We start from the raw sequence: 25,562 nt of genomic DNA on the forward strand, positions 1-25,562 counted from the left end.
TCACATGGGGATACAGGTCGGAGATCGGTAGCATTACAGAAAAAACACTGAAATATACACTACAATGGGAAAGTACAAGAGGAAAAAAAGAGACCTCTACTCCTGCTGGGCTCCTGGGAGGACAGCATGAGAACGGGAAACTAAAAAACTCCTCTGCACAAAAAACACATAAATGTCCACAGCACAACATTATGGAACACGTGACAAGCCACAGGGTCGGGTGGGGGGTGAGGAGTAATCCGAAGCAAACACAGCAGCCATCCTGCCCAGCGCGTTTGGAAAGGGAGGGGGGATGAGTGTGTGCATATCAGTGTATATGTATGTGTGTGCGTGTCTATAGTTCAGCTGAGACCGTGTCCTTTGCCCTGCTAGGCTAAGTAAACAGTCTTCCAGCCAACCCAGGTGGCCTTGCATGGAATGGGAAGGAACAGACTCAACACAGTCGTTATCAGGGTGTTTTTGTTCGGCTCCAGCCTTGCGACCGCAGCTGGCGCCGAAAGGGTATCCGCATGAAGTGATGGTGCTTTTTACTTTAGTGCGAACGGCTCATATGAATTTCAAAGCTGTTCTAACAGTCCAACACTGGTCTCTCAATCTCCCGTTGGAGAGCCGTGAGCTTCTCCATGATGTTATCAAGCACTCTGTGATGTTGTCATTCTTGTGCTCAAAGAGGCGATTCTGAGAACTCACGACCACAGTCTTCAACTTCAACAGGGTTTTACTTGTTCTAACTACCAGTATACCACTACCAGTATACCACTACCAGTATAACTGCCTTCATCAGACACTGACAGCAGTTAGTTACTACTTGGTTTCTCACACACCCCTGTACTTTCCCCCCTAAAGAACAGCAGTCGTGTACAACACATTATCAGAATTGGGTCTAGTTGCGGATTGATTAATGTCAAGTAAGTGTTGCCTGTAGAAGTTTGGTATTCACAGCTCAGAGTTTTGTTTTGGAATGCCAGACACTTTGAGTCAAGTTTAAGTTTCTCCCCCTTTGTAAAACCAAACTTCCCTTTAAAACCTGAAACTTTTCAGAACACGTTTTCTCATCTGCTGTTCTCAGCAGTTTGCTGCTTTACATTCATACACTTCCTCACATTTACTCCTGGGAGCTGCCCACTAAACCTACAGTCTCCTGTTGTTGGACACTCAGCAGCTCTCCTGGGTTCAAATACAGGCGCCTGCTGTATTGCCTAAAAGTCAGTGTTAGTCTTGGCGAGTGAGGAGGGAGTTATATCATAGCTGCTCCAAACATTAGTTGTGGTACCTTTGTGTTACCATTCTAACTTAAATTGTATTCTCTGTCTCAATGCTGTACATCTGTGATTGGTTGCAGCTCTCCTGCATCCTTTTCTCTGCCTTCTGGAGGTTGCATTACTGCTCATACACTTGTAGTCTTATTCTCTTTCATCACAATGGCATCCTCTCCTCAGCATCTTAGGAAAGTCATGGTACTACCCGTAACAGAATGCTAAACATGGCAGAGGGAGAACACTGGGCACCCTGGCACACTGAATAATAAATGGGCCGTGAGAGTATAATTTTCTTGCTTTCCTTGCAATGTTTTTACCCCAAGGTCTTTGAGGGAAGTGGCTCTCCAAAACAGCGATCTTGTCACTGAGATGCTGCAAGCAAACCAAAGACACAAACTCCTATATTCCATCTAGAGATCTGTTTAGATATCTTCTGATGCAACTGTGGAAAAATAATGGCATATAACATCACGATATTATCCAGACAAAAAAAAAAATTGTTAAAAGGTCGTAATCATGGTGAATGCAGAAGGCCATTGTTCATTCTGTTTTTAGGGAAACAAAGGAGAGCTAGTGCTAGCAGCATTATGGCTTCATCTCCAGAGCACTACAGATGCGATCTTTGCTTTGAGAGTGCTAATAGAGAAGTATAGAGGAGGTCAGAAGGAAAGAAGAAGTAGGACTGGCAGAAAGGTGGAGAAGAAGTGGTGCAGGACATGTATGAGGACACCGAGACAGGGGTGAGGGGTGTCGTAGGAGTTAAATGGCCTGTAAATGGCCTGTATTTGTATAGCGCTTTACTAGTCCCTAAGGACCCCAAAGCGCTTTACACATTCAGTCATCCACCCATTCACACACACATTCACACACTGGTGATGGCAAGCTACATTGTAGCCACAGCCACACTGGGGCGCACTGACAGAGGCGAGTTACAGATCATAACGATCTCGTGAACTATAGGCGGATTTCTAAGCTTCCATTCCTGTCCAAAATACTGGACACAACTCCAGCCGTATTTGGATGCGAATGCCGTTAATGATAAATTTCAGTCCGCTTACAAACCCTGTTATAGTACTGAAACGGCCTTGCTCAGAGTCCTCAATGACCTCCTTCTGATTGCTGACTCTGGACGCTCTTCAGTCCTGGTCCTACTAGATCTATCCTCTTCCTTTGATATGGTAGATCATAACATCCTATTAGCGAGGCTTGAACATACAGTTGGCATTAGAGGTGCCGCCTTAGATCAGTTTAAATCATATCTTTGTAAAAGGTCTTTCTCGATCAGTATTTCTCCTCTGCTGCACCTGTCTCCTGCAGCGTGCCTCAAGGATCTGTCCTTGGCACCCTGCTCTTCTCACTGTATATGCTCCCCTTAGGCGCAATCTTTGAGAAGTACAACATTGCACATCATTGTTATGCTGATGACATACAGATCTATTTCGAATTAACTGATGATCCTGCTATGTCTTTGCACGGTTTTCGTGAGTGCATGCGCGAGGTCAGAAATTGGCTTGCAGGTAACTCTCTTATCCTAAATGACAGGAAAACTGAAATCATCGTGTTTGACAGTAGTATCCCCCGCGGCCAGCTACGTGATGCCTTCGGTTCCTTTGATAGTTTCCTCACCGACACTGTTAGTGGCCTGGGTGTGTTTTTGGATAGCTCTTTAAATTCGACAAACAAGTGTCTGCTGTTGTCAAATCTTGCTTCTATCAATTGTGTCTTATTAGCAAAGCCAGACATTATAAATCCTGCTGCTCACCTTCCACAATATAGCTCCAAGCTATCTCATTGAGCTACTTAGATTATACACCCCCACTAGAGTACTAAGATCATCTTCCCAGTCACTTTTGGTACAGCCAAGATCCCAGCTGAAGACTAGAGGTGACTGAGCGTTTGCCTTGGCTGCACCCGATCTATGGAGTAACCTCCCCATCGCTATCTGCGAGTTTGATTCCATTCAGTCCTTCAAATCGCAGTTAAAAACCCAGTTATTTAGCCTCGTCTTTTCTACCAGTTAATGATTGTCTGTTTGTTAGTTTAATGCTTATTTTTATTTTCGATCTATTCTTAACTACTTTTAATCATTTTTAACATTTTTGACTGTTTTATCCTTTACACATATTGTTCTTTTATGTTTTTATATGCATTTCTTTTGCTTCTGTGTTTTTAATGCCATTTAACATGCTACCATGTTGGTACTTTGCCATAGCCATCATCCTCCCTGTTACTTCATCTTACTCTCTTGTATGTTAAGCACTTTGGTACACCACTGGTTTTTAAATGTGCTATATAAATAAGGTTTGTTGTTGTTGTTGTACAGCGGGGTTCAAATGGGGCTGGGATTACAGGGATCTGCTCTTAACTCCTTCCTGTTTGCAGTGGTGCTGGGCAGGCTGACAGATGAGCAGGCAGGAGTCTCCATGGACTATGATGTTTGCACATGAAATTGTGATTTTACAGTCAGAGTAAAGAGAAGGTGGAAAAGAACCTGAAGAGGTGGAGGTCTGCACTGAAGAGAAGAGGAATTGAAGTAAGTAGAGGCAAGAGAGAATAAATGTGTGAATGACAGGAAGGCAGATGGAAAGATGAACATACAAGGATCAGAGATAGTGAAGGTAGAGACAAGTGCACGAGTGAAGTGAAGAAGGGAGAGTGGGCAGGGAGTGGGTGGAGACAAGTGTCAGGGGTGATTTGTGACAGAAGGATAGCAGCAAGTGATGAGTGGAAGGGAAGTTTTACAAGATGGTTGTAAGACCTGCTACGATGTATTGTTTGGAGATGGTGGCACCAACAAAAAGACAGGAGGTGCAGGTGGAAGTGGTAGAGTTGACCAGGAAGAATGATATTGAATAGATCAGAGAGACAGCTCCTGTTTAGCAGTTTGGGGAAAAAGCAAGGTGAAGGTGGTTTGGACATGTGGAGAGGAGGAACAGTGGACATACTATTGAATATGGAGCTGCCACAAGGAGATGAAGGAGGAGGAGGAGACACAGAGGGTTTGTGTAACAGAGGACGGGACTAAGGTGACATTGAGTTGGCTCATTATTTGTTTATGATTAGTTTTAGCGTTACACCTTCATCTCTATTGAAACTGAGACACGTCTTAGTTGTTGTTTTAGCCTCAGAGGTGTGACTATGAATTTGGACAGTTTTTTAACATCCAGGTTTATAAAAAGCAGTTAAAGACAACATGACTTTTAGTCTCTCTGAGGGACTAAGGGAGCCAGGTTTTGTTCCGTCTTAAAGTTTTCTAAAGGACACATATCTGTGGGCCATAAATTTAAAAGTTTTCAGCCTTGGTCTAGGTAATAAATTGTTACAAGCATAACAATGCAAAGGAGTCCATTGTTTCGGAAACAAAATTTGTCATAGTTGCTGACAAGTAACACCTGGCACAGAAAAAAGTAAATATTGTACAATACAGGCTATGATAAAGCTATAATCTGAGAAAAAAAGGGGGAATTTCCTTCAACATTTTAAGCCGCACTCACAAAAGCTTGGTGTTCCTGGGGGAGGCTTGTGCATGGGAAAAGTTTATTCAGATTTTCTCACATCTGTGGCTACTAGCTAACCATTAAGTCTACTGAAAAAAACAGCAAAACATTTATGCTAAATGCTGCTCTGCCTCTTATCTATCTCATCTTGCTCATTTTGTGACTAGGTTTTCATATCATGTAGTGACAGTGCTGTCCAAATATTTATTCATAATTGTCAATGTAACCTCCGTGACACTCATGTTTCCAAAAGAGATACGGCAAAGATATAGAGATCACATGAAACTGCAAACAGAGAAAAAGACTGAATTTTCCAAGATGCCTATTCACATATTCCAGCATAATGAAAGGACCTTTGTGTTTTCCAAAATACATTTTTTTTTCATAAATAATTACACACGACAAGTTTGCATGGGATTACGATCACACAGAACTTCTATTGTTTTTACTTATTACTAGAAGTCCCTTAACTAACACTAGTTCTGTTCATGTGGGCACTTGAAACACATTGACAAAATCTTCTGAGTCCAAGTGTGTAAGGAAAATAAAAGAAAAAAGAAAATCAAAAACTCACCTAAAGACTTTTCAAACGCAGCAGATGTCAAATGTGATCGTGTCTGGCTCCAAAAACGGCAACATGGCCTTGGCTAAAACTCAGATGCTGAGCCTGCAATATGTAGAGTCCAGAAACCAGTGGGTGATGTCAGCATGAATTTGTACATTTTTTACGTTATCGACAGGAGGATTGCTGGACAACCACAGACTGCAAAACGTGACAAACCTGGAGTGACTGAAAAGAACTTGGATCAGTTCAGTTTTGTTGCTTTAATTTCACATTTTACCCACAGAAAACATTCATCAGTTTTCATGGTAGATCTCAGTTTCATCAAAGATGAATTTAAACCAGTGAAGTTAAGCCTGCCTTAAATACATTGAGCCTTCCACCTGAAGAAGATCCTTTGCTAAAACCTTATGTTTATGCAAGTCTTCCTACTGCTAGCTTGACATAACATGTGAGCTTCCTTTGTTTCCCCAAAAACCAATTTCCTGCAAGGATTGACTGACACGGCTCTTAATGATCCCAGCCAGCTACTCTCTCAGGCCCTGACATGCTGATCGGACCACGACAGGAAATTAACTTACACCTGGTGGTCACAGATTACATGCTGCTGTTACTCTTTCACCTTTCAAATGCTGTTACTGTCAGATGAGATAAAATATATCAGCTATCGGGTGGATGGATGTACAAGATAGACGGCTGATCAGCCTCCTCAGACCGACTGTCAGGAAAGTTTGTTATTTAGAAATTCAGCAGTAGACTGAAGGGCAAACCCATTCCTGATCCACCCTGACCTGCCTTGCTTTGCTTACCAACCTGAGAAAAGAGAGCATATGCTGTTAGGGTATACTGCAACTCCTAGTCTTAGTCTCCAACACTAGCCATTGTGTCAGTAACCACATCTCTTTACTTAAGTGACAATACGTGGATAATCTTGTGAATGCTGTGTGTATAATGTCTGTGGTTCTTTTAAATTAGTATCATATGTAAAGAAAAAAATAACACCAGAGCAGGGTGGATTAAATTAGCTTGGTTCCAGCTTTCTGAATCACTGCCCACATTGTCAACTTTTATTGCAGTTTGAAAGGCCAAGCCAGTCAGATCTTTGTAGGTGGGAAAAATCTGTAAGGTCATCTTCTTTTGCTGGAGCTGGAAAAATGGTAACATGAGTTGATGACGCCAATATAGTTGTGCAGGTTGCAGTAACTTAAAGATGTAACAACTTTCTAATATTAATAGCTACAACTGTGTTAACTCTACCTGTATAAGAAATCAGTCTGAGTACCGAAATGGTCTCCCTGCAATCCAATCCACCAATTGAAACAAATTTTTGCGTCATGCAACCAAACATACAATGCAATACAGTCAGCAGTCAGAGGGTGGACCCAGTACTCAGGACTTGGCAGGCAGAGGTAAAAAAAAATCACAGCTTTATTAGCTGACAAAAAGATGGCGTAAACATACTGACAGAAGCTCACACACCATGAGAGAAAACATAACAAAGAACAGAGAGAGACGTGAATAGAATAGAATGCCTTTATTGTCACTATACAGATGTGCAATGAGATACAAGATAAATAAGATAAGTCTAAAACAAACTTCAAAAACTGGAACAGGACCATGACATTTATATGAGACAAGAACAGGACAACATTCTTCTCCTAAAACTCCACAGCTGGTAGGAGAACCTCCGTTCCCAGATGTTTACGGACTGCGGTGAAAACAAGTGGAATGCTACACATTAGTGAACACTGGTGGCAGCCTTGTCTTTATAGACGTGTTGCTGCCATCAAATTCAAATGACCCTAAAATATATTTTGACATTTTAGACATGTTTGTTTTAACGTTATATTGTGAATACATTGACTTAATGAGATTAGCAAACCATGACATTGTATTTTTATTTACATTTTATACACAAAGTCTAAACTTTTTTGAGCTAGGGTTGCATTTTGAAATTATATTAGTTTGCCCAATTAATTTTGTGCTTTTGAAAATGTAGGGATTTGTTTAAATGGCTGTAATTCCTAAATCATTAGAGTGTTTTGGAAAGCCCTAAATTAAAGCTGAAAGTCTGCACATTTGTTGTATGTTGATTACATGTTTTAAAATCCCCAAACTGTGTCTTTGTTTAATGTTTTCTTTGCCTGTGTATCAGTGACAGTGCTGGCTTCACATCTAGGAGTTCACAAGAGCCCGTCATTTCCATCTTTCTAGGTAATGGAGTGGTTTCCCTCTTCCACATTTTGTCTCCTGAAAGTGTCAGTTTTCTGGTTTGGATGTTCATTAAAACTTAGCCTATTATTAATGCATCCCACACATCAGATTTCAGATATTTGTTAGTTTTTTGCTAGCAGACAGAACTGACAATAAGGCATTTTCACACAAGTAATTCCAAAACTGCAGTGCAGAAAATGATGTTGTTTCAGGTAATCTTTTCAGGGATTTGAGTGATTTAGAGTGTGATTAGCCAACCCACTGGCTTCATGGAAAATATGAGGAAAATATGAGGGCTTTCAATGGCATATGATGATAATATGAGTCATACTTGTGCTAGAACATGACACCAGATAAGAATTGTTACAATGTCTCCAGTAACATTGCAGGGTTTGGATAAATGGGAATAACCAGTGACGTCTTTTGTTAGATTTCTGTATATGAGTGACACTGCTTGTTTGTGTGAGTGCCCTTACATGGAGGTATGTGTGAGAGGTAGCCTGAGGGAAAATTTAAATATTGAAGCACATTCATCGGCACAGGTTTGAAAGTGTGCCGAGTTCCAGGATTTTGGTAGTAAGGCGTTAGGGGGAAAAATGCTTACTAGCAATGAATTTCACAATATTACACCAGAGCTTGGCCATAAATAATTAATATAGGTTTCATATTCTTTATGTGTGCTGTGCAAATCATCCAGGGGTTTGGTTTCGTGGTGATTCACTCCCCATTTCCATAATTATCACCAGTTGTAATCGTCCTCACAGCTCTTTCCCGCTCATTCGTTTAAGAACTCAATCTCTAGATCATTTCCACAGTGAAAAGCCTCTAAAGGCAGCAATCAGTCCTATTTTTATTATAATTTTTTAATTTCTGCTCTTCTAATTTATGCCAGAGACATAAGTGTGAAGCCTGCAGTCATATGGATAGTGGGGAGATAATTGAATCAAGCAGGTGCCAGCCATGATAGATGAGTCCTTCTCAAATATAATTGCTGACAGTGGGGAAAACGGGGGCCAAGCTGTGATTACCACGAGTCCCAGAGCACGTGAGCTATCACAGTTGCTCTGTACTTGTCTCACCTGCTGATACGAGTCACAGCACTAAAAAAAACCTCTTTGTGGAACAGAGACTGTGTGTATTGCCCTCAGATGTGAGGTCCCCTGACAAAGTCCACTAACTGCAGTGAGTGTGACCTCGGAACCTCCCTGAGCTGCAAAAACTGACTGCCAAAGTGAGACGAAACCAGGAGCTGGGAGGTCAATCAATGTCTGCTGGAGGTGTCATCTGATGCCAGCACTCCGTAGAGGCCAGTCTGGGGTCTCCTAATGAACCGTCAAGGACTAATCAAAAAGTATCAAGTCTTGACAGTAGTGAACAGTTTATACAAGACCGGTGCACTGAACTTTGAGATTTCTTGTCATACCCTAACAGTGAGAGATTGGAAGTCACCACTGAAAACTTAAAGATCTCACTGACACCGTGACAAATTCGCTTTTCATATACTCTCAGTCGACATGCCTTCTTAATTCAAAGCTGCTGGTCCAAAACCTAGTACCTCGTGAACCTTGTGTAATGCGTAAACATGAAATTCATGTTGAAAGTACATTCAAAATTTTAAGAGAAATAGAAATGAAAAGAATGAACGATCAAAAATTCAAAGAAAAAAAAGGAAATCACACCTGTGCAAAAGATAAGGGGGTCAGAGGTCTATCCAGGTGTTAAGAAGGCTTTACAACATAATAAAGGCAAATATCAAACCAGTAGGCATGTATAAGTCATTCGAATGGATCAATAAACACGTCTTTGCAGATATGTTATGTAAGACATTATATAAAATTAAGACTCTAAAACTCTCCTAAATTCATAATAGTAGTTTCAAAGCTGTAGAGTATTTATAAACCCTGTGACAGAGTGGTGACCTGATGGTTTTGTTAACCTTCTTCCCCATACCTGTTTTGTTTTTTAAAACCTGTACTTTAGGCATAATTTGCAAAACAAAAAATGCAGTCAGTCCTTACTTGAAGTCCTACATTCAACCTACCTTATCATATTCAAACAGAACCTAAACACAACATGGACAATCATCTGCCCATATCAGAAGATGACATTCTGACCTGCCGCGTCATATGACAGCATTGCTTTCCTGACGTTATCCTACAGTCGACTTTAATTTTAAGCTCTCCACAGCCCCACTTGTTCCTCCTGATAAAAACCATTTCATTGTTTACCAGGCGCTTGTGGTTCGATGTGAGTACTCCTACATGACTTCATTATTCCTGCCCCGGTCCACAGGGAGCACCGCTCAGCCCCTGATGGCCTTGTTACCTTCAGCAGTGAAACCTCAGAGTTGGCTTGTTTGTGCTGTGTTTTAATTTGGTCCCATTAGCGAAACCACAACACTCTTCTCAGCTTCACAACACCAGATGAAAAACATTAGCGCAGTAACAGTAAAAACAAGGCAAGAGTTCACTAATGCACATTGTTTGTATTTAGAATATGTTCTTGTTCAGAGGGATTTCCACGGTGTCTGCTCTTTTAAAGGAAGTACACGCAATTGTATTTTTGCTGCTGTTCCTAAAAATGTTTTACATTATACATCACTTAGTATTATAGTTTCATAGGTTACTACACAAACCTATGAAGCAATCCGGAAAAAAAAGACACTGGAAACATTTTAGTTTAAACCCTCAGGAGAGGAATTTTTAACAAGCTAGGTTCAATGAAAGTGTTGGGGAAATACAAATATAAAATATAATAATATTTCTTTTTTTCCTGATAGTGATTGTATGTTTTGATATGTAACGAGTACCGTACCATCGCTCAGTAAAGTAACCCTGCTGAGCATTCGGCTGACCCCAGGTTATTCATTTAATCATGATTTATGGGTGTGATTAAAGAACTAAATGTGGTGATTCATCTCTGAGCTTCATATGTGTCATTATCAGGTTTTCACCAGGATATCTTTTGCAGAGTGAGATGTAATTTAAAATTTCAGTTTCTGGAAACTTAAACTGTGATCTTCTGTAAAAAAACAACCCAAAACCATTTATTACACAGCAACATTTATCCAGCATCTGTGTTACTTTCTTTTACTGCCATAACTGCGACATTATCACAAACAGATTGCATGTAATTGCTACCTTGAGCACATTTAATTTCAAACCGATAGACTGATCAGTTTGCTCCCTCTTATTGCGATCTTCACACACTGAAGTTACTTTGAAGGTTGCAGCTGAGTGCAAGTGTTTGCAGTCATGGTCTGGGTCTTTTAAAGAAACCATTTAAAGGCAACAAGATTACAAGTTCATTGCACACATGGTCACTGTAATTTTGGTCGTGTTGTTGTCTCCAACTACTGTCCCTGTGTGACTGTAGCATTACAGGAAGAGGTGCTGCACCAGGACCCAATACTAAATAAGATAAACAAGTATTAGTTGGATGAGTAATGGAAAGCTACTCTAGTAGTGATCACAGTTAAAGATGTAGAGTTAAGAGTAAGCACAATGGGCCTTAATAAGCTTAAACAGCAAGACACTACCTGCGAACAGGTTAATTTGAGCTGTAAGGAGGTCATTTTTATTACCTGAGTAGAACTTAGCTAAGTGCTCCAGTACTGCTTACTTTAGCTCCATAACTAAAAAAAAAAGAATTCCAAGTTATTTCTAATGAAGATGTTATTTCTACAGGATGTAAGTCTTCATTTTCTTTGAATTTGCCCTTATGTTCAGGAGGTTAGATTTTCTCTGAAACAAGGACATGTTTTTCTGTTTTTCTGTTTTTCTCCTGGATTTCTCGAGTGTAATCACTTTGGGGGTTTAGGTCTAAGGTGGAGACAGACATTTGTCACACATCAACCCTCCCACCAGCCGCCCGACTCACTCACTACAAAACCCATTAAAATGTTTGCACAGCAGTAAATAGTCTATTAGGTTGTCCTAATGAGAAGTAAACAATACATTCTAGTCAGGATTTATTTGGAGACAATCAGCCAGAATATTTTACTTACCCAGAAAGATCTAGATGCACAGTTGGTGCTCGTTAAAACACATTTATGCGGTGGTGTTACTCTTGAACCATCGTCCCCACTGAATTTTCTTTCGGTATGTATTTGCAACTTGAATCCAACAGCTGAGCTTCTGTTAAATCCATCATCTGACAACACACACACATCAATGTAGAGATTTTCTGTGATCAGTCAGTAAACGAAAACACTTTTTCCTGTGTATTTTTGCTGTTACTTAAATAAACATGGCAGCTAGCCAGTATGCGTTCTTCTAGATTTTTTTCCCCTGCCATCATGTAATTATTTATTTGACACATGAATTCCAGCTGCAGGTTTGTCTAATATTACTCATCATAATTAATTCCAGTGAGAGCTCTGTTCGACATCAACAAAGACTCTAACTCACGATTCAATAAAATCAGAAATAACAAGCTGTTAGCTTGTAGTAAAAACTTGCTATTCATTTTCCCCCATGGGTCTGTGAAGCAATAGCGATGCTGCAGCATTGTCAAAATTGATTACAGATATGTCTGAAACTAAAAAGGCAATTTATCTCATTTTCTTTGTGAAAATGACCACAAATCATTTAAAAATAAAGGACTCTGGCAGATGGGAGCTCATTTCCACTTTGCCTATTTGGGTCACATACTGTAGGTTGTCAGGTCTGTGTGTGTGTCAATATTTTCAATACTGGAATTTATGGGTAGTATCAGCTTTTCACTGTAAAAGCTTTTATAACTATAATATATTTATTCCTCATATATTAAAGCACTCTTCTCACTGATTGCATGTTAATTTATTTGACTGTTTGACTACCATTGCATGGACTACATCCTAACTGAAAATGCACGTACAAAAGAAGCAGCAGTCTTCTCATCTTTCATCTTTAAGACAGCAAAACTTTTTGAGACAGTAAATTATTTGATTATATTGACTGAAAGTTGTATGTGCTTGTTAATTTATATTTACACTTTAAACAAATAAAAATCTGAATTTAATTTTTTTAATTTAAAAAAAACAATGAACCTTTTTTTCTAAAGGCTTTCTGTCTATTTTGGCTGCTCCCTTTAGGGGGTGCCTTATCAAATGATTTGCCTCTGTCTAACCCTATCCCTAGCATTCTTGTGTTACAATAACTCTCTGCACGTCCTCCTTCAGTACTTCCATGAATCTTCTCTGTGGTCTTTCTCTTTTCCTACTTCCTGGCAGCTTATCTTCGACATCCTTTGTCCAGTATATGTATAATCCCTCTTCTGCACATGTCCAAACTGTCTCAACCTTCTAACTTTGGATCCAAATTGCTCAATGTGAGAGTTGTCTCTCTACTCATACTCATTTCTAATTTTTCCCATCCTGGTCACTCCAGATATTGACCCGATACTTGACATGATCCAACCCGTCAGCTTGCAGCTTGCACCACCTTGCAGTCTCCTATTTCTTTAAGATTGCACCTTCGGCATAAGATATAGTCCACTTGTGTACACTTCTCTCTTACCTCCTGCATTTCTTTCTTAGCAACATACCTACCCATAAACTCCTCATCATCATTGTTCCCTTAACCTACAAACCCACTAAAGTTTACTCCAATCACCAAGTCCTTACGCTCACCTGGAAACTCCTGTCTTTCCTTCTCTCTCACTACCTGCTAATATATCTTCCCCCTATCTTCTTCCATTGTTTTTGACCAACAGTAGCACAGTTTCCATCAGCACCCTGTTGGCCAACTTCATCAGGTTGCTGTTTTTAACCTGGGCCCATATAGATCCAATACGGAAATCTCATTTTTTATGATCCATATGTTTGATTTGGCCAGATTGTACTTCCCCGTTTATCCCACTCAGGAACCGACACTAGGAGTACATCAGGTTTTGACTCTGGCTTGACTTGGTTTTTAAAGTAAATATACAGGAATAATGTAGTAGTAATTTAATATAGAAAGTAATATCTTACCCTCAAACAGTTAACTTGGAATTCACTGTTTATTTATGAAGTTAAACTTATAAATAATCATACACTTTGATTGTGTGTGTGTCTTTTATGCTTCTACAGTATATCCTTGCATTTGTGTGGGTACTTCTGTTTGTGTGCAGGCCACCTTATCACAGGGTTTTTTTCTGTGTGTCTGGGCTGTAGGCGTTAACACAGACTGACAGATTTTTGTCCCTCACACTCATTCAGTCTGACAAATCATCCTAAACTCCTCTGGCAGATTACTTAAAAAATAGAAATAGAAAATATATGAACACAGAGGTTGGATTGCTGAAAAAAGTAATGTAAATGGGGGGCTTTTTATGTTTCTTTGTACATTTGTAATTTTAATACTCATATGGAAATATCTACATATCCAACGTTGTCTCATTTGAATGATTCACTTTAATGATAAAAAAGTCATGACAAAAGACAAGTTTTTTTTAAGAAAAATCTTATCAAGTGAGAGGTGATGTTGATATCCTTTGTTTCACAAAAGCAACAGGTAATGATTAGAGGCTATTCAGTAGAAAACAAAACAGGAAGTAATATACTTTTACTAAAGGCAAAAGCTATTTGAGTAAATTTAGCAAGACAAGCTGAACTGACAGATCTGTCCACACTGTTTGCCTGATGGGGTTCAGAGTATGCTATTATAAAATACTGCTGCTGATATGACATCAGTGCAGGGGATTGTTTAAGTCCAGTTTTCTTCTTTGTGTCACAGTGGTTTTAGAAACAAACTTCCTGAAAAGATTCCTACCAGCTGATCAGAGCCTCACTTTTGACAGCATCTTGTCTTCTCTTCCCTGGGGTGCTTCGGCATTTATTAAATATTAGCAAATCTACTACTTTCTATCACCCCCAAAACTCGCCACCCCTGTTTCTGTATCCACCAGATGGGAAAACACAGACAGATTTAAATAAATAGAGCCATAGGGGACAGGTCAGATTTTAAATGCAGTATTGAGATGACAGCTTCAACCTGACTACATGGATTAACTGTCTAAATTCACGTGAGACCAGAAAAGTGTTTCTGGAAGCTGATACAGAACGATGCATAATCAGCAATCCATCAGTAACAGGTTTCTGTGATTCCAGGGCTTTGTTGGTTACTTCTGTATTTATTTATTTACTCTCCTACTGAGATCAGATACTTCTGTATGAATATATTTTCTCCAAAATACATATACTGTGCAAAAAAACTGCAGGTACACTTTAATCAGATAAGTAGAGGAAGGGGTTGTTAATCAGTATCAGCTACTTTCTGTTAATGAAATAAACAATAAGTGCACTAGAGGAGCAACAATGAGACAAACCCTAAAACAGGAATGGTTTTACAGGTGGAGGCCACTGACATTTTTACGCTCCTGGTTTTTCACTAGGTTCCATTTGGCTAGGGTCATTGTCACTACTGGTAGCATTAGGAGATACCTAGACTCTACAATGGTTGCATAGATACTCCAATTCTCCAGGTTGGCACATCAATGCGTGCCCTTTCCAAAAGGCTTGTTGTGTCTCCCAGCACAGTTCCAAGAGTGTGGAGTGTGGAGATTCCAGGAATTAATTCAGTTCAATTATTTATATAGCGCCAAATCACAACAACAGTTGCCTCAGGGTGTTTTATATTGTAAGGTAGACCCTACGATGACACATACAGACAAAAACCCAACAATCGTATGGTGACAGTGGGAAGGAAAAACTCCCTTTTAACAGGAAGAAACCTTCAACAAAACCAGGCTCAGGCAGGGCGGCCATCTGCTGCAGGAGGCCCTTAACTCACCTGCAGGGATGGTACCTGCTCCTTTGTGGAACAGAATGAGCATTGCCACTGCCCTAAAAAATGAACTTCAGCAGGCTACTGTAGGAATGTCTCAGAACAACTGAAACAGACTTCATGAGGGTGGCCTGACATCCTCTAGTGGAACCATGCACGGTCCAGCACTGTGGAGCCTGATTGGCATTTGCTGTGGAATACCAGAAATGGCAGGTCCACTCCTTGTCCACCATCTGTGCTCTTCACGGATGAGAGTACGTTCACCCTGAGCACATGTGACAGATGGGAAATGGTCTGGAGAAGCCGTGGAGAATGCTATGCTGCGGTTTGGTGGTGGGTCATTGATGGTCTGGTGGGACGTAGCCATGGAGGGAAACACAGACTTCAACAGGCTGTGCAATAGGACCCTGACTGCCGTTAGTTATATGGATGAAACCTTGGGTCCAAGGATTTCATCCTGTCCTGGAACACCTCTGGGATATGTTTTGCTCCGTTCAACGTCACCAGGTTGTATCTGTCCACGAGCTCTGTGATGCTCTGGTTCAGATCTGGTGGAGATCCTTCAGTTTACCATTTATCATCTCATTTGGAGTTCTCATGTATGCAAACTAATGAGTGCTATTTTGAGTTGCTGCAAGGAAATTTTGGCAAAATAGATGGAGTCAGCCAAGTTTTCAGGGAAATGATTCATCGACAGAACTCTTAAAACTTTGTGTCAAGATTTTTATACACTAGTTTATAAATATGGTGCAAATATTATTTAACAGCATGATTCCAGTTCTTGACTTTCTTTGACTGACTCAATTGTGGTGAGCTTCAAAAGGTTGATTTCCACAGGCCAAACTCAAGCCATGGCAGGTTGTATAAGCTATGGAAATGTGCTTAAGTCAACACAGACTTTGACTGTTATAGAAATGCAAAGGAGAAAGTACCGAAATTGTAAACTCAACATATTTAAACTGTTTTGTTAACACTATAAGTTCAAGTGCTTATCTTAAAGACTCCTGAATATCTTGCTTTTGTACCTTTGGAGGCTCAATTCTTTGGCAGTCTGTTTTAATTTGAGCCCTGTTATTTGTCTCGAGCTTCCTTGACAACCAGTATTCCAAAGTGCTGATAGCCAGACCTCATTTACACCTGATGAATGCTACTAATTAGCTTTTCATCCCAAATAGTTTTTGTACTGTGGTTACTTACTGTGGTGACACAGATTTCTTCTGCAGCTTCTCTTCATACCCATCCACACATCCACATGTCACTACTTTAGATAAAATAAAATTGGCTAGAAATTGATATCCCAAGGTTGAATTAACCTTCAAACCATTGCCTTTCTGTGTTCTGAGGTGACACTTACCTCCCTATGGGCTATCAAGTCAGCCAATTAGAAATCTTGGGTTTGGGGGGCGGAGAGCTGTGAGTCTGAACCTTAAGTTCCAGGCCAGATGTGCTGTTGGAATTCTTCCTGAATTGCTGACGGGGTCCTGGAAAGGTTTTGTAGGCTGGGAGGCAGCAGACTTTGAAGGACTTATCTCACCACTGACATGCAACACCTTTATGTGTGTGAATGTCCTGCTTTTATTCTTTGTTTTGTCTCTCTTTCAGACACACTCTTTTCTTTTTGTGTCTCTGTAGACTTGCTTCTGTGAGATAAACTGTCCGAGGAAAAGAAAGCACACATACACACTTTGTTTTTGTCATGTTTCTGTTTCACTTTCTTTGTTTTTTTAATTTACTATTTTTACACTACCTCATACAGCATCCATATAGAGAGTTTATCTTGAATGCACAGTTGCTGCAAGAAAATCCAACATTTGCCTCTTTGATCCTTCTTTACAAACTACCCCTTTGTACTGTACATTCATTCTGCCCCAGCCTTGCATTCTCACACATCATGTCGTCAGATTCCCTCCACCTCCTGCAAACCACAAGATTTTTCAGAAGTCTTCCAAATTATTGTTTCTTTTTTCTTTCCTTTGTCACTTGTATTGTCTGGGAGGAGGCAAAAAACTATTTTGAGTGAGGTCTCTATGGAAACAGTAAAGTACAAGCAGGATAGTGAGGAGGCTGAGCAGTGACGCATGATGGCTTTAAATTTCAAAGGTGAGAAACACTCTTGATCACCAGGAGACATTATATAATATACATCTAACACTGATCTCTAAGTTTGTCTGACTTTTGTAAGTGGCTTTAGATGATTACTCAAACCTGCACCCCTCTAAGCCACTGTCACAAACATCTGTTTGTATTTGGCTAATAAAAAGTCAGTTTTTGGTGATTACCCATCTGCTTCAAATAATGCCAAGTTAATGTTGTTTTTGAAGTCTTTCAAGTCATGCAGCTCTCTCCTACAAGTGTATACTCATCTGAAGATATTTGGTAACTGGACTGGTTCTTATGTAGCAGTTTTCTGCTCTACCATGGCATTCAACGTGCTTTATACAACACGCCTCCTTTCATCTACCCACCCAAGAACTTTTTCCTGTGCTTAAGTGCATTCTGTCTAACATTCACCCTGCGATCAATGCATCAGAGAACAGCGTGGGGTGATTATCTTACCTAAAGATATTTGGCGTGCTGACACTATGAACGCGTTCGTTTATCTACATCGTTCATCTAAACAGTAACTGCAGCCATGAGAGTACCTATCTTAGCATTACACAGAGTTTTATATGGAAAATGTGCATGTATCAGATTGCTTAAAACAGGTGGGGAGAAGTTAGAGTTTAAATTTAACTCTCCCTTCTTTGGCGCTTTGGCTAGTCCCAGCTTCTCAGCGCTCTGTCTCTCTGCCCTGGCGACCTGCACCTAGAAGGCGGAAGGTTCCCCTTCCTCACATCTCTTCCCTGATAACTTGTTCTTCTAATGACCGTGAGAGTAATTCTGGCTGAGACTGGATACTGTTTTTATCTCACAGGGTCTGGATGACCGACCTTATCATAGGACTTGGTGTCCCTTCACCTTGAAGCTTCTACACTGTCGCGATTTCTAACTAAACACTGTCTAGACATCTAAATTCTTAAGCTGTTATTCAGTATAATACCTAACACAAACCAAAGCCAAACACAAACCTCTTTGGTTTTCAGCCACTCTAAGTCATCTTTGCCTTTTTCATCTTAGACAACAGGACTTTTCCTGTTGAAGTTTTTCCATTTGTCCATCGCATCGGACCCTTGGCAGAAGGGTCTTGTTACCAAAAGCTGTACCTACAGTCATGTGAAAAAGAAAGTTTTCCTGGGACTCTATGCAGTGTAACAAACTAAATATACCCTCTCTTCTTCCATAGAAAGTCAGAGGGTAAGTAGAAGCCATGTTCTGCTAATCAAATGCACCCAATTAAATGATCATCAGCTATTGGGATCACCTCTATAAAAGCAGAGATTTGGTACTTTGCTAGTCTGGAGTATTCAGGAGTATTGGTATAAACGGTGCAGCACGGTGGCACGGTGGTTAGCACTGTTGCCGCACAGTAAGAAGGTCCTGAGTTCAATTCCACCATCAGGCCGGGGTCTTTCTGTGTGGAGTTTGCATGTTCTCCCCGTGTTTGCGTGGGTTCTCTCCGGGTACTCCGGCTTCCTCCCACTGTCCAAAGATATGCAGCTTGTGGGGATAGGTTAATTGGATAATTCAAATTGCCACTAGGTGTGAATGTGAGTGTGAATGGTTGTCTGTCCCTGTGTGTTAGCCCTGCGACAGACTGGCAACCTGTCCAGGTTGTACCCCGCCTTTCGCCCTATGACAGCTGGGATAGGCTCCAGCGCCCCCCGCGACCCTGAAAAGGATAAGCGGAAGCGAATGGATGGATGGGATGGTATAAACCCAATGCCTCAATCTTTCCAGCAAATTCACTGAAGGTCAGACTGTGCCATGCTCAGAGAAATTGCAAAAGACTCAGGATCTTCATCTCAAACTCCATGCTTCAGTTAGTGTAATGCGTGCTAATGTTCATGACTGTACAAGTACGATTTGTTTGGAAGGTCTGCCAAGCCAAGACTCTTTTATCTAGAAGGACCAGTTGCTTTAAATGTTGTGGTGGATTGGTGTAACTCATTGGGCACATAAACCAAATTAGTATTTATGTAGTGCTTTTCACTATTGGCTTCTTGCAAGGTGTACATTTATGGTTAGAAATTAAAACAAAGCAGGCTCCATTTCTTTTTAAAACAGATTTTTGGCTCGGTGTGTTGCAGTAAGCAGATATTTAGTTCAAGTCAAAATAATTGTTTTCATCAAATGTTTTTGAAATGAGCGCTTTATACATTTCATATTTCTTCTCCTACTTGCTTTCTAGCTCTGCTCTATGCCACCATCTTTGGAAATGTGACCACGATTTTCCAGCAGATGTATGCCAACACCAATCGCTACCATGAGATGCTCAACAATGTCAGGGATTTCCTGAAACTCTACCAAGTTCCCAAGGGTCTAAGTGAGAGGGTGATGGACTACATCGTCTCCACCTGGTCAATGACCAAAGGCATCGACACGGAAAAGGTGAGACTGAGACGCAACATGTCAGGTAAAGCTAATGTATTACTGATGTGCCATCTGTTTATGGAGATTTGGTATTTTGTGCTACAGTAATCATCCGGGCTGGAATTGAAAAAGCCAGACACCGTGTCGTTTATACAGATTACAAAGTATCAAGTGATGTGTCAGGAAGCAAAAGCTTGAGAGTGACGGTTTTATATTTAATAGTCATAGATGCTTATAACATCCAAAAACAGTACATTTAAGAGCATTTACCCATATATGTCTCAAAATTAGCTGCTGTATCAGTGTTCTCAAAGAGTCTTAAAGTAAATCAATCAATAAATAAAAATCTACATAACATTTTTTTCAGAGCAAAGAGAAAACATCTTAAAATACACACAAGTGTTCTTTTCAGTATTATGTGCTGTAATGAAAGTGAATATAAATGAGTTTTAACCTAATTTACACAAACATATAGTGTCAGGAAACTTAACAAAAAAAAGACTCTTAATTTTCCCCCCCCAAAATGTATGAAATTTGGGAATGTACATATTAAAGGCTATTGTCTCATTTTGTTTCAGACATCTGCACTTTGGTGAAGATTATATACATTAAATTTAAGTTCTATTCGTGTATTTTATTTCGAGAGTGTGTACGTTACACATAGCTAGGAAACTAGCTATGTGTATAAATGACTGAAATGCACCCAGTATGATGCAATATGGCAGCGCTGTTATAACAGTTAGTTATGGCATGGTAATTTATGGAATATGCTGTGAACCTAACTAAGATTACGTAGCAGTAGCAGTAATGTGAGTGACTTTCCTTAAGTGAAAGCTTTAAGCCTTAGCCCGATGCTTAACTAGCCAAATTAAGGCTTTCTGATTGAAGGCTAAAAGCGGCGTTGTCACCAAGTAAATAGAATATTGATTATATTTTTGTGTATTGCTGCAGCTTTTTCAAGCATTAACTAGGTGCCTTTGGCAACACCTTAGTGGGAAACAATGGTAATATGACTGATCCATATGTGCACAAAGAATAGACACTTTTTTTGTGCTACCGAAGTTCCCTTGCTTTCATTCAAAATCTGTTAATCGTTAAACAACTTCAACATTATAATGGCTACAAGCTCACATTGAGGCCTGTGGGGCACTATCAGCCACTGAGACAGTAGACAAATGAATATTTCATACTTTAAGGCTGCCTGTTTATTTAAGGCAGCTGAACATTACATTATAATTGTACATAATAACCTCACAAATGATAGATTAAATAAATAGGTTTTTGATAGATGCTTGTGCATTCGTAAAGTCTTATATGTTGAATTGAACTGAGTATGTCATCTGTTCAAAGCCTCTCCCAGTCAGTGCTGTTCTCCATGCCTGTCTTACTGTACATGATGTTATTAGCACAAACACTTTAAAGGTGATAATTTAGGACTTCAACAATAACACAGCAGCAATGTAGTTAAACATCTTACAGTTAATTTTGAATGAATGAGCTACAAAAAACAAACAAACATCTGTCTCCTGTTTTTTGTGTCACATATGAAAGAAGCATCAATATCTGATGAGATATTAATTTGGCTGCGGTGTGTAGTATTTTGTGGTTTTTGGTGCAGTTGTCTTGTTTTGTGGGGTTGTTTTTTTTCCAGCAGGAGATTAATATCTCTAACAAGTGGATTTGTTCACATTTACACGTCTTAAATTTTAAGTGAGATGTGCGTTTTGAGTTTCGACACTATCTACATATAAGGCAGCCTTTTTGTTTTGCAGTATTTTGTGTGGTGTGTTTTTCTATGTTTTAGCAAAAGGGGAACAAAAGTGTTTCAGTCAACCTCATATGATTTGTTTTAACTTTCACATGGTCTTACTGAGGTGATGTGAAGTGAAACATGCATACTTTTTTTGGTAATGTGCTGGAAAAGCTTGAAATGGACCTTAAAGTGCTTAAAAATGCTTGAGTTTGACTCTGAATAAGGTGTATGAACCCTGCATTTTACACCTGTGTGTGTTTGTGTGTGTGTGTGGCATTAATAACCGTTATGTGTGGAACTTCAGGAAGCAGTTGCTTGTAAATGTGAGGTGGACATCACATTTCTGACTTTTGGAGTACCATTGAATCCTGGTACCTCATGAGCCCCTCTGTAGTCCTATCTATGTTCCTAACACACATACACCAATACAGATGTTGGTGCTTACCCACACACATTACCTCCTAACTGCACCTTAAAACTGTGGGTTCCACTCTTCCTCACTGTCATTATCATCAAGTTGACTACCCTGAGCGAGTGCATGGTCTTCACAGGGCTAGAGAACATGCAAATATGTGCATGCTTATATTATGGCACAAGATTCTTATCTGAAATTCCATTCTCTACTCAGCTGACCTGTCAAATGTATAAATATGATTGTAGAGCTTGTATAAAACATTTTTTATATGTGATTTAGATATTTTATTTTCTTTATACAAAGTTTCCTCAAGATCGGTCTTCTCATCTAGGAGGAAATAAGGAACACACATACATAAAATCTTCACATAATGACGATTACCCATAGAAAAGTGGTCCAAAGGCATAATGTTTCATGATGATATTTCAGCACACTACCACAATACCTGTATACTTTGTGCATATATCAGAGTTAGCTAATCACCCCACATCATTTACCATTAAATACATATTAAATAATAAATAATATTTAGAACAGAACTGTTCCAAATGCTAGATATATACTATATGAAAAGCTCTCTTTTCCAAGTACTAAAATTGTACCAAATAGATATTAAGCCTTGGTTGCTAATTAACCAAATACATACATGTATACATACATATATGTATATATTGCATTTTGCAATAATATTGTTTGAACCTCCATTTTTGAGACTTTGAGATTTGAAATTTCCCCAGTTTGATTTAACTTTGAGGATATTAGACAGATTAGCTGTCTTTTGTTTATTTTTATGTTCTTTATTAAATATGAAATAATATTAAAGCCTGTTGTTTTTTTTGTTTTTTTGGCTGAACTGGAGACTGGCACATTATAAACTCATGATCTAAGATAAGCCTCATGTAATCTTCTTATTATTTATTTCCTGTTTTCAAGTTTTGTCCATGCCTTCTTTCTCTGCCCATTTAGTTTACTTTCCCAGTAACGTTATTTTCAGTTTAGCCTCTTCTTCATCAGTCCCAGATAATTATACACTTTTGAAGAGACATAAGGCTAGTTTTGCTCCTGCTCTCTGGATAAATACCTCACTGTCAGAGCTGAGACCAATTAGTAGATAAGTTTGTCACTTTGGGAGCCGTTATATGGTTCATAGTCAGCTCTTTATATGAGTACACACCCAAAAACACCAGTGTTTCCCAAAGGCTTCTTGATACTGTATGATCCACATTAAATGGAGCAAACAAAAGACTTTTATATGTCTTTTTTCTCTTAAGTTTCCCCCCCTCCTCAATTTTGTTCATAAGTAAGATGGCAGCATTTATGGAGGATGATATTTTGTTTTCTTTGATTTTGCTAAGTACTTCATTTATTGGGACAGATTTTAAAAAGTGTGTAATGAGTTACACTAAACGGTTATCATTAACAGTCTGCCTTTGCTGCAGTTGTTTTCACTGCGAGGTAATGAATGCAACTAAACAAACTGGAATATAAAATCTGTCACTCATACACAGACGGGAAGTTTCTGAAAAATCAGGTTTCAAAACAAATAAGCTTTCACTTTGAAGTTGAGGTTTTTGATCTTCTCTGACAGCATCTGCTTTCTGCTGAAGTGTTCTTGAGCAAGAAAGCCTCTGGTCTTTTTCTGCAACTGACTTACTGACCCAAGTCAATCACACTACAAATACACTGCCCAGGATGAAAATAAGATAGGGCTGATGGAGCAGCTGTGGGTCAGGTGGTAGTCAGTGGGTGTCTGCCAACTGGAGTGTTGTTGGATTGATCCCTAGCACCAACAGCCCTGTGCTCAAGTATCCTTGGGCAATATACTGAACCAGGATGCATCTGTGTGAATGTCAGATAAAGCATTTTGTGTGTAATTGGGTGAATGAAACTTGTAGTAGAAAGTGCTTTGAGTGCTCAAACTGAGTAGAAAGGCTCTACATAAGAAAAAGCCCATTTACCATTTAGCTTCTGTTTGCAGCAACAATGTTCAATAAACTCAATGCACATATATTGTTCTTTCACCTTGCACAGACACCTCATGTTTGTCATAATCTAAAACACTGCATTGAGCGTTGAAATATTTATCTTCCAAATCCCTTCCTCAGCCACATGGCATCAATGAGAAGTTTTTTAAAAGGAACCTTGTTACGCTTCTCTCATATCCTCATATTGTTGAACAATCAGATAAAATGGGCTTTCTAATAATGAGGCCAACAAATGTAGTATTCTTCGTGAGCCAAAACCTCAGAGGGAATACTTCAGTGATACGGTCATCTGCTCCAGGCACAACACACCTATGACATCCAGGTGATGCCACTACTGCCCACAGCTCACAAGAACTGGCTGCTGCCCCTAGAAGGCATACAGAAGTCGGCCAAGCACAGAAATAGTAGGTTTTTGGGCAGAGTGGCCTTAAAAGACAGGAGCTATTACAGATTGCTTAAGACAGAACATGAACTGGGGTGGTTGAGTAAAGACACACACAACAGAAATAAAGATATGTGTTTTTAAATTGTGAATCATGCAGAGTTAGTTAGGTGGTCTGAGAATAAAAACAGGAATGCAACAGGTCTCACTGCAAAAACAATAAGAAGGCAGAAAGCAAACATCACGCAGCTTAAATGATTTCCTATTGTCTTTAGGTTTGAATTTCAAACGTTCTTTTCTTAACACTTTGAATTACTTGACAATCCGACAGATGTAGTATGACAGAGGAAGGTGACGGCTACAGTGTAGCTGTCCCTGACCGCTGACCTCTTTTTAAAAATGTCTGTTGCCTAGCCTAGATGAACCAAAGCAAAGTAGCCCTGAATCTATCTCCCCAACAACATTTTCAAGACTTGGGAAATCCAGAGAACCCAAGTCGAATGAGGTTCATATAATCTCAGGGTCTACTTGGGATTCTCCTACTAGCTGGATGCCTGGTATCCATCCAGAGAAGGTCACCAAGGAAGCCGTTGGACAACAGGAAGGTGCTGTTAGTCTAAACTACCACGTCACCCTCTCATGTTTCTTGTGTTACAGGTCTTATCCATCTGTCCCAAGGACATGCGGGCCGACATCTGTGTCCATCTCAACAGGAAGGTATGCAGTTATTTTCATATATCCATACATCAGTTCTGTTACAATGCTTAATTTAGTTATGAAAGATGCGATAATGTGTGTCTCAAGGTAGTGAAAAATAAGCTCCTGCTATGATATGTAACCGTATGTGTCTGAGTGAGTCTCTTTAATAGCTACACTTTAGCAGACCTTTCAATATGGTTGGCAACAAAGTTGAGATTAGAGAGGCGTGTGCACACTGCTGAGAGAGGACAGAGTCTTTTTCTTGCTGGGGCTTAGCATAAACTTGGAGTCAAGGCTTTGGCACAGCTTTAAGTCAAACACCTGCAGCAATTACACACTTGTTCTTATAATGTTTTCCCTCATTCCAGAAAAATCAGCTGCTAGTGACAACTATCATGTCTTATGTCAGATGGGAAGTAAGACATGATGTTTCTGTGGCATAGCATGGCATACCTTTCAGTTCTTTAGTTCAATTTTGATTCAGTTTTATTTATACAGCACCAAATCAGTACAACATTTGCCTCAAAGTGCCTTGTACCATAAAGTAAAGACTCTATGGTACTAAAAGAGAAATCCCT

At 39.7% G+C, this 25,562-nt stretch overlaps 1 protein-coding gene across 2 annotated transcripts in view; it reads left to right on the forward strand.

Moving 5' to 3' along the window:
- Nucleotides 1–25,562, forward strand: part of kcnh5b (potassium voltage-gated channel, subfamily H (eag-related), member 5b) — a 183,642-nt gene that overhangs the window by 78,525 nt on the left and 79,555 nt on the right. For both annotated transcript variants that reach the window (XM_026151082.1, XM_026151083.1), the window contains exons 9-10: nucleotides 19,569–19,768; nucleotides 24,943–25,002. In XM_026151082.1, the coding sequence (XP_026006867.1) occupies nucleotides 19,569–19,768; nucleotides 24,943–25,002 (260 nt within the window). The remainder of the gene's footprint in view (nucleotides 1–19,568; nucleotides 19,769–24,942; nucleotides 25,003–25,562) is intronic.

Source organism: Astatotilapia calliptera, chromosome 19, assembly GCF_900246225.1.
Source record: "Astatotilapia calliptera chromosome 19, fAstCal1.2, whole genome shotgun sequence".
NCBI lineage: Eukaryota > Metazoa > Chordata > Actinopteri > Cichliformes > Cichlidae > Astatotilapia > Astatotilapia calliptera.